General features: G+C 37.5%; 1 protein-coding gene across 2 annotated transcripts; it reads left to right on the top strand.

The window, feature by feature from the left end:
• The first annotated feature begins 215 nt into the window (after positions 1–215).
• On the top strand, positions 216–9,913 carry ero1a (endoplasmic reticulum oxidoreductase 1 alpha). Of its 2 annotated transcripts, XM_006632490.3 has the most exons (16): positions 216–681; positions 1,283–1,402; positions 1,578–1,661; positions 2,280–2,318; positions 2,994–3,070; positions 3,288–3,361; positions 4,229–4,349; positions 4,670–4,716; positions 4,966–4,977; positions 5,220–5,246; positions 6,418–6,510; positions 6,970–7,216; positions 7,592–7,661; positions 7,772–7,858; positions 8,420–8,556; positions 8,994–9,913. In XM_006632490.3, exons 1-16 carry the CDS (start codon positions 571–573, stop codon positions 9,052–9,054), a joined length of 1,407 nt encoding a protein of 468 aa, XP_006632553.1. In that variant the 5' UTR covers positions 216–570; the 3' UTR covers positions 9,055–9,913. The 2 variants fall into 2 exon arrangements, with proteins under 2 accessions (XP_006632553.1, XP_015206358.1); XM_015350872.2 differs by lacking the exon at positions 8,994–9,913 and having other exon boundaries at positions 7,772–7,863; positions 8,420–8,539.
• Positions 9,914–10,520: the final 607 nt, after the last annotated feature.

Genomic DNA, 10,520 nt, shown 5'->3' with positions numbered 1-10,520 from the left:
TCGTGTTTCCCTGAATCTGCCCCAGAAGTCCACCCACTCATTTACTCCTCTTCAGTTAGCAGTGGACTAACACCTACAATTACAAAGGACGTAAAGCTAAAATAGACCGTAGAAATTAAATTTCCATTACAAAACTTGCTTAATTGTTTGAAATAATCAAAATCGCTTATCTCTGATGAGCTGAAATTGTGCATTGTAGAAGTAATGAAAACATGAAAGTGCATTTCCAATAAGAGAACAATTCAGTCCCTGAATAGGTGCGATAAAGGCGGAAAGCACGTAATTCACGTCCCAGTATGAGGCAATAGGAAGTAACTGGGCTTGTTTCTGATGTCGTGGCTTCATCAGTAGTAGAACAAGCGCAAATTGACTTTTTATTGGGAATTGTAGGGGCAGTAACGCCCATATGCTACACGTTCACTGCAAAGTTAACTTGTCGAGCTGGGGAAGGTTGGATCACTCTGATTTAAACTGGTTCACCACTAGAGTTTGAGGTAATACGACACGAAGTCGGTAGCGAAGCACTATTGGACTATATTTTCTGCGAGGACCAGGACAACAGAGTTTAAGATGACGATGAGATTTAAATTAAAGCTGTTTGTATTATTGGGGTCCCTGCTCTGTCTCCATACGTCACAGGACTTTTACCCGGGTTCCGCCGAGCACAGGTGTTTCTGTCAGGTAAGGCAATTATTAGTTATGCATTTCTGTATATATTAATATATTTAAACATACCGCAAAGAAAAAAAATACAGTACGGCGTATGGGTGCATTTTACTCAATGATTTGCAGTCCTCCAAACATACAGGCTATTTGCTTTTTCATAAGTGTTATATGTTTCTGTAGTTAAACATCAACCTAGTATCCAGTTTCTAGAAGAAAGTGTTTATTTCTTTATACTTAAGTAATCTTAGTACAGAGATGCTTTATACGACTGCGTTTGTTGCTTCGTTGAATGTTATCGTTGATATTGTGGGCACGTTAAATGTTTTTCAGGTGCTTTTTCACGGATGCCCTAAACATCTAAAAGCACTTTAAACTAGAAATTCAATCCACCCTACAAGTGTTTGCAGAAAAAGTACTTTATTTAACAAATATGGAAATATTTGCTGAGGGTGTGAGGAAGCTGCCCTTTACAGATTGCATTAATAATGCTGCAGTGTTTAAACTCTTGTTTTTTGTTTTTTGAAGGCGTTCCTACCAAATCCTAATGGTAGGAGTGAGGGAATTAATACGGTTTAGTCTGTAAAGCTGAATGTACACTGTGTTCCTAACTTTGAAGGTAACAGGACACCTGGATGACTGCACGTGTGATGTGGAAACCATAGATACCTTCAACAACAACCATCTGTTCCCAAAGCTGCAGGAACTCCTGAAGATGGATTATTTCAGGTTTTATAAGGTAAAATTAAATTGTAGCCTGTTAATCTATGATAATTGTTTCAGAGAGCAGTACAATGCATATTTCATTTTTAAAAATCAACACTAAAATTTCAAAAGTTGTGGTTTTACATCTTTCCTCACTGAGCTAATGATCTGAAGTGTGCTTGATTCTTGCCCTGCTGTTACTCTCTAAGGTCAATCTGAACAAGCCTTGTCCTTTCTGGACTGATAGCAGCCACTGTGGACTGAGGGACTGTGCTGTCAAGCCTTGTAAACCAGTGAGTACACTTAAAAGGGTCTGCTGGTTAGATCTTGCTATATGCAAGTGATTAATGCTATGGACTTTTATCCCAGTTGTAAAAAGGCACTTAAATCTTTACTTTGAAATTAACCACATGCTGACCATCCTGTATGGAATTACCTACTGTGAGTGTGTCATTTGTCCTTTCAATGAATTTTTTAATTTAAAAACAGTATTTACATATATTTTGTGACTTAATACACAAGGCAGAGAAGTATTCATTTTAATTTATTTTTCATTTTTATTTCATTTCAATTCATTAACATTAAATAATTTAATAATTGAAATGGCAACGTCTTTCATGTTGATCATATAATGATGAAATGATGAAGAAAGCTTTTTTTTCAAAAAAAGGTGTGGAGTGATTTGACTTCAGACTTTGTTGAAATTTAAAATTAATCTACATGACAAACGTGATTGTAAAAGAAGAAAGTGAGATTGAAGCAGAGTGCTAATTTTCCTATTTTGTTCATTTTTAGTACATTTTAAAGAGGTTGTTTCAACTAAACTGATTTAAGGATCATTTTTATACCTTAAATAATTTTCTTTAGAAAAATAAATCAAGATCAGGTTTATTAATAGTGTTTTTTTGCAGAATGAAGTACCAGATGGATTGAAGTCAGCTAGTTATAAGGTACAGTATATATCTTTTAAAGCAGTGTTTGTGTTATTTTTGGCATTCTCTGTGGTTGCTGTAAGGCTTAAACCAGAAGTGCAGTCGGAAAAGCAGTAATGTTTTGAGTCCCGGGCAGCAGTGTGAGGAAATTCAGTGCTTGCTTACACGCTTCTTACATCCTGCTTCAGTAATAGTTACCCAGTGTGGTTCTCGTGTTTGCCTAATAGAGATTCTTTCAAGCAAAGATCTGATGGTGGCATTGTACTTTACATACATCAGTATATGGGGATTTTATAAAATGACTTGGGCTTTTCTTGCAACTGCATTGTAAAAGGTACATCCTGTGGAGCAATGCAATCTGGTACATATGAAAATTGAACCAGAGGGAATATGCTTGCAAAGAGGTCTGTGCACACCAGAGGGCGCTAGGTGAACAGACTCTGATATTGCTGTACATAAGAATGCACTACAAGGCTTCAGATGGATGCCTGCGATATTCTTCAATATTCCCTTAGTAAGTGGAACACATATCATTGCTCTGTGGTGCAGCTTGTAGAAAACAGTTGTCTGAATAGGTCAAATGATTTTATAAGCATCCTGTACATGAAGGATGTGTTGCCCGTTCTTTATGCTCCTTCTAATTGTGTGCCTTCCGAAGCACTGAAGGTGTATTCTCTGTACATTATCCTACAGTACACTGAAGATGCCAGCAGGGAGTTGGAGGAGTGCGAGAAGCTTGAGCAGCTGGGGGCTGTGGACAGCTCTCTCAGGTAAGGCTTTTCAGCCATTTGTACAAACTCCATGGGATGAAGGGTACATTTTTAAGTATTTGAAGTTACAAGTGTGTTGCCCGAGCACCTTGTTTGCGCTGCATGCAGTAGAACTATTCGGCATTAATAAAAATCAATAATAAAGCAGTTGTGAAATGGTTTGAGACTCTTTGGAAGAGCTGTCCGCCTTTTAATTGCCCTGTTGTGCGTCTTCTAGTGAGGAGACCCGTCAGGTTCTTCTGGAGTGGAGCAGACATGATGATGAGGCTGACCGCTTTTGTGAATCTGATGGTAGGACTGTGGAACTGCCCCTTCGTTTTCTGCTTCAGGGAAATTTCACATCTCCCTGCTTGAGTAATTTGTCGACAAATGGAAATGCTTTTGTGGAGAGGTACAGCTGCCTTCAGCCGCACCCCTCAAAAGCACTGGTCTTTGGGGTGGGATCTATGGTCCAATGGGAAGCTCATACTGTACACTATTCAGGCTTTACCCACAAAGTGAACATTTTGCCCTAGGTCTAGCAGTGTGTAAAACAATATCAGCATTAGATGATCTACATGGACAGTTTACTATATTTTGCTATTTAATTTGGGAAAACTGTTTTCAGGGGTCCTTCTGACAAATTTAGTTACCTCCAATGTTTTAGAGATCATCATTATTCTAAGCTGTTTGATTCTCTTGTCAAATGGATTGCATAAGTTAGATTGTATCTAGATACATTACAGTAGGAGACTGAGACAAGCTGTTGTATCTAGTTATATTTACATGCCTATGAGACAGGTTTTACTGTTTGTAGTGACTTTAAAAGCTTTGAAAGTGAAATCGATGTATTGAGTCTTGGTTCCTAAAGGCAGAAAAGACAACATTCATTTTTTAATTAATATTAGGAGTGTAATTGTATTGCCACACTCAATTTTATTACATACATATGACCAAAATCATTTATTGACAGTCATGAGTCAGCATTTGCATTGACTAACCTTAGAAGAAGGCGTTTTTTGTCAACACAAGCAACGAGAGAGCTGAAGAAGATGCTTAAGAAAAGACTGTGAAATAAAGAACTAGAATGCCACCATCCCACCCCTCCAAAGTAAAGTGCCATGGTGCTGTCCCAGGTTCCTACCCCCCTCTCCTATCCCCTTTGCCCTTCTTTCCCAGATGAAGAGTCTCCAGACTCCCAATATGTGGATCTGCTGCTTAATCCTGAGCGCTTCACTGGCTACAAAGGGCCCGAGGCCTGGCAGATCTGGAACAGCATCTACGAGGAGAACTGCTTCAAGTAATGTCCTCAGATTGGTTTATGGGTTTTTAGGTTAGAATGTAGCAGCCTTGTAAACAAGTCCTTAAAACATTCTCTTGAGTCATGATGATTTGAGTCCTGAGTTGCCTATTAAATTAAAATCTGTGCCTGCTGGCCATTCTGTGCCAAGAAAGAGGCGTGGCAGATTAATTTGATGCAGTACTGTATGTTAAAGACTATTTCCAGCATTCAGAAATAACTGTGAATGTCTGTTTTCTAATTTAGATAAATAGATGTGATCTGTCTGGTGGTAAGAGCAAACTTCATATAAAGTAAACATCTTCATGTGAACGTTTCAGACCCTGTACTGTGAAGAGACCACTAAATCCTTTGACATCCTATAGAGGTAAGATACTAGTATATATTTTAATTGCAGCAGAATGTGTACACTTTCTCTTTTGTAGAGTATTATATAAGTTTATAGACTAATTTAGAGTAGAACAGAAATCCTTTATTTCCTTTTTATAATGTGTATTTTATGTGCATGTATTGACCTCTGTGCAGTGGCTAATCAAGAACTAAAGTGTTAACTAGCAGGGTTTAATTCCTTTTTACACATTTTTATGAATTCATTTTATCTTTTCCTCTCCTACAGGAGAAGATGAAGGTAAGACATCTCATTTTGTTCATACAGTACTTTGTAATGCTTCTTAATATAGCAACCTTTGGAAGTCTTCTACGAAAGATTAGATGAAGATTAAAAAGGGATTTTCAATGCAGGAGGAAGTAAATTGGGACCTTTTGTAAGCAGATGTAACATTAATGCATGCCTGCAATGTGATAAAATACACAAATTACAGTTTTTAGATTTTTTTTTCCTCTAACTTCCCAACAACTGCTCTTTTGCAGGAAAAACATTTTACAGATGGCTGGAAGGTAGGAATAAAGAAAAATTGATACATTTGTCTAAAAATATTAATGTTTGCTTTCTTCCTACAATTGGATAGTCTAAAGTAGAAGTTGCCTCAGATTCAGTTCCTGGAAGGCAGAGTGGTTTTTATTCCCAAATCAGTAGCCAATTAAACAATGAAGTTAATTCTATTCTTAGATATGATTTTTCTTAAGGATTTTAACTTTGATTACTCAAAATAGTCACTAAAAGTACAGTTACTTCTGGAACACCTAAACAACACTTCTATAATTGTGAGATTGGGTGGAAGGAAAAACTAAAGGACAATTTAGTGAAAGGTTGAGATCTTATCAATTTAATCGTTTACAGTGAAAGTAAATGAATTTACTGTGAAACTAGTTGACAGGCATGCAGGCTTATGACTCATTTCTCACACCTGGTTCTCAGTACACCTTTCTCTTCCATTTTCTTGTTACAGTTTTACTATTAATCTGAGTCTCATTCGATTGAGTTCCAGAAACACTCTGTAGCAGTTCTGTTATTGTGAAATAAAGCATACAGTTCCATCCATTCACTCCTCGTCTTGCTTAAGCGGAGTCTATATTGCTCTAAACAGTTTTAGGTGACCCGATTTAATAATTTATAGACACTATCAAACTCTTCCCCTAAAAAAGTTCTGCAGCAGTCCAGTACCTTGGATTCCAAACAATTGCCCTCATCAAGGTGTGAAACCCAGAAACTATTTCATAGTCGATACTATTTTAATAACCCTTATTCAGGTTGTGATGAGCTGAAAAGTGGTCTTAATTTGCTCCAGAACAGTTAGCCTCATTGACCAAGAGCTTGTTTGGAATGAAAACCAGAAGTGATGGGTTCCCTAGGACTAGGGTTAAAAGTCACTGTCGTCACTCACTCAACATACGTATTGTTAGCAAATTGGGAATGGACAAAAAGTTTTCCAAATTACATGCCAATTTTTGAAAAAATTACCAACACATGAATAATTTACATGTATAGTGAACATCACTTTTTCTAATTACCACATATATTAAACAATAGATCTCTTAAGGAAATATTGCACAAAATCCCCCCTAGAATGCCCTTGAAAATTTGGTGTTTTCTTCTAAATTTGCTTTTCAGACTCTGGAACATGATTATATTTAGTAGAGGCTGAACTCTTCAAATTTGTTTTTACAGGTCTGTGTGTAGAGAAGAGAGCCTTCTTCAGGCTGATATCTGGGCTTCATGCCAGTATCAACATCCACCTCAGTGCTAGGTACCTCCTGGACGGTGAGTAACATGGGAAGTTGATCCTTGTCTTTCTGCAAAGGTAACACTCGAAACCTAAACAAGATCTGACACATTTGGTCTCAATATTCAGTATAGGGATTTGTAACCATACTGGTCAATATCCATATCTTCACCATTAGGGGACTAATGCAAATTTATTAACCTATCAATTGTTTTTTAGAAAGTTTTTATCATTCATTCAAATTTGTATTATTTTTAAAATACAAAATTAATTGTTGTCTGGTTGTTTTAAACACCTCAGAAGTCTGTATTTTCTCCATTGAATGTCACCAAAGCTGTTTCCATAGTGATGAAAAGGACACCATTTGCCAGTTTAGCCACATGGTTTCTGGTAGTGTGTCCTTTTTGGGGTTGCAAAGTTTAAATTAAGATAGTCAGAAACCGTATTATTTAATAATCTGTGTGCGAACCATTCTCTGTCTCTTCTGTTGTGCTCAGATAATTGGTATGACAAGAAATGGGGTCATAACATCACAGAGTTTCAGCAGCGCTTTGACGCAGAGCTGACCAAGAGTGAAGGACCCAAGCGCCTGCGCAACCTCTACTTCCTCTACCTGATCGAGCTGCGGGCGCTCTCCAAGGTCCTGCCGTTTTTCGAGCGCCGCTCCTTCCAGCTGTACACTGGCCAGTCTGCCCAGGACCAGCGCGCCAAGGACCTGCTGTTAGAGCTTCTTCAGCTGGCCGAGTGAGTTCACTGGAAGAACAAGACTCAAATTCATCCCCATGTGCAGACGTGTCAGTTTCCTGAAAAAAACTAAAGCGCTACTGCATACGAAGAGGTTTGAGCATGTGCTGTCTGCGAAGGAATGGGTTAACAGCCCAAACCATTTTTGTTCTACTGTTCAGAATGGAATTGCTCTATGCTGGTTATATTATATACAGTATATAACCCCTGTTTGATCAATGTCTGTTCAGGTCCCAGTTGTTTTCCTGCAGATTGAAGATATTCATGATATTGAAGATTTTCATGGTTGGCTTGCATGTTAAATTGAAGAGCTGCACTTTACATTTTTTACGTGAGGCATACAGTATCTGACCGATTTTCATCTGCTCTGTGCAGTTCTTTTCCTTTGCACTTCGATGAGAACTCGCTGTTTGCTGGAGATAGAGAGGAAGCCACAAAGCTGAAGGTAAGAATGCAATACAAGAACCGGTGTGTAGTCTGTTCCCACATTCCACTGATGTTCAGGAGTGACTGTAGCCTTAGTTTTTCCTAAAACTCTCGCCTCACTGTTGGCAGGAGGATTTCAAACTGCATTTTCGCAACATTTCCCGAATCATGGACTGTGTTGGCTGCTTCAAGTGCAGGCTTTGGGGGAAACTACAGGTACTGTACGTATTGAGTGAGATCTAACTTTGCTCTTTTGCCTAAGCCTCTCTGTCATAAATGAATGTGCTTAATTACTCTTCTGAAACCCACTGTTCAGGTGTACAGTACCAACCATTTTGCTTAGATAATGAACAGAAAGTGGGTGATGATGAGGAGAGAGAGAACTGTAATCCATGAGTTTTATCATCTCACTTTGAATGTATTCAGTTTCCCTAGAAAGGCTAGGTTATCTTGTAGAACCTGTTGCTAAAGCAAATATTTAGTCTTGCTTAGTCTGAATATTGTTCTTCTAATCCAGTCTTTTTGTAAATTATCACGCGCAGTATGTTCAACAGCATGAGCAATCATGTTAACTTTTCAACGCCTCTATCAGTTAGAACTCATTTAAAGGTTTGCTAGCTTCTGTTCCCAAAATACTTTATTAGAATGACATATGTCTGTAGTGCTGCATTTTTGTAGTTTGTCATATGTGGTGCTTTACAATTTTAATGTGTTTTTGTGCAATGCATGCTGTCATGGTGGTGCAGTAGTGCTATTCAGGGTGTTGTCTTGTTGTAGACCCAGGGCTTGGGCACAGCATTGAAGATCCTTTTCTCTGAGAAGCAAATTCAGGCTCTGCCTGAGTCTGGTCACTTAAGACTTGGCTTCCAGCTGACACGTCAGGAGATTGTTGCTCTGTTTAATGCCTTTGGCAGGTACTGTATGACTGTCCATTTACCTGGCTACTATGATTAATGAAGCTATAGTATAGTAGAGCATGAAAACAAGGAATTTCTAAATATTAAATTTAAATGAAGTAGAGTGAATGCACTCTAAAGGATTTTAACAGCATAAACTACATTGATACCAAAAGCTGAAGATAAATTAAACGTCTGAACTCACCCTTGGAACATCTCTCAGAGCGATTATAAATGTGCAATTTTATGGCAGCCATTTTTTAGGGGTTATGTAATACAGTATACATCACTTATACATTTTATTTGCCATTTAAATATCCATTATTTTCTAGCACATCACATCTGTCTTTTATTGGATTCTGTGAACCAGGAGGTGGCAGTCTCACTGTTTTAAAAACAACGTGGTGATTTTTAATGTTTACAATTTTTTCATTGGTTCAATTTTTCTTCTCTAGAATTTCCACAAGCATCAAGGAACTAGAGACCTTCCGAAAGCTATTGTCGAAGATCAAGTAAAAACAGAATAATTGGTACATCTGTGATGAGACACTCCTAGAAATGAAACCTGTCCAAGTGCAACTAAATTTTGGGAGCGATTTAAGAGAATCTCAGCACTTCACTTATTGAAGCCTTCTGTGCGACTGAAGAGACTTAATTCCCACGAGTAAGGAGCATGAGCTGCATGTTGTAATTTTTATTTCCTCTGATGTCTTTTTTTTTTTGCGAAGGGAAACCCTGAGTTTATTTTGGTATTTGTTTTCCCACTGTGGGAAAAGATTTTTCCCTGCTCTGTGTGCTCTGCCCTTGGTTGTTAGTGACAGGTATGGATTTAAAAAAAAAACCAATTCAACACAAAAAATTAAGTGGGGCAATGAGATGTATTTGTAAATGGACGAGTTGTGGATTTCGTTTGCACTAATTTTATTCAGGGAAGATGTAAAGAGGGCACCGTGACTTGTATCTTAACATGCTAGGCTTTATATTTGTATTGTGAAATAGCCTATTTCCCCTTTCAAATAGGAGTAGGGGTACAGTTAAGTGATCTACTGAATGCAGAACTATCTCTGTAAATGTGATTCATGCTATTTGGTCATTAAGCCTGTCAGATGATTTACGGATTTTGGAATGCTGTATTTTCTTCATGCTTGCATGTATTGACTGTATTTCACACTGGAAACTATGAGCCTATAGATATTGTGACCATTATGCTGATTTATATTATGCAAGTTGCCAATTGTCCTGTACAAAGAAGAGAGAAATTACTGCATTCTATAATTGTTTTATTTATTGGAGATTCTCAGAAAAGGGCCAAGGATGCCCATATATGATCAGTTTTAAGTTTTGTATCAAGAAATAAACTAAAGTTTGAAATCTATGCATTCTGTTTCTTTGAGGGGCGAAAATAGTTGTGGCCAAAGATGTTTGCTTTTTATATTTATATTGGATAGTTTCTTTACAATGGTTTATATATTTTCTTAAGCAGATTAACAGTTGTGATAGTTTAGTATTTTACCATCTTCAGTTCAGTGAAATATAAAAATGCAGTAATAGAACATTGACCTAGAATGTAAATCTATAAATTTAAATCAAACTGTTTTATGTTGAAGCTGCACCATGGCAGCTGCCTAAGGCTAGGGTATTTCTAGATCTGTAATTGTAGATGTACTTAGAGGAAAATACAGAGACTATTTTGACATCTGCTTTATCCTCCTTTCTTTTGTAGATGCCCTTTCATGTTTTTCTACCATGAAATTTTATTTGGCTAATTTTGAGTAGAAATCCATATCAAATCTGAAGCAGGAATTTCTATTTCAAAGAGTAAGATGTTCATTCTGTAAATTCACAGTGTGCCTCAATTTAAGGAGCAGCTTCACATTTTCATAAACTACAGTTGCTATGCTGATCTGAAATAGGTCTTAGTAATTGTTATAAAGAGTCCTCAATGCTCACTGTGAACTGTTGGGGGGCGGGGGGGGTCTAAA

Source organism: Lepisosteus oculatus, chromosome 8 (genome assembly GCF_040954835.1).
Source record: "Lepisosteus oculatus isolate fLepOcu1 chromosome 8, fLepOcu1.hap2, whole genome shotgun sequence".
Lineage (NCBI taxonomy): Eukaryota > Metazoa > Chordata > Actinopteri > Semionotiformes > Lepisosteidae > Lepisosteus > Lepisosteus oculatus.
Note: the sequence above shows the minus strand (reverse complement) of the source record. Positions and strands in the feature narration are given on the sequence as shown.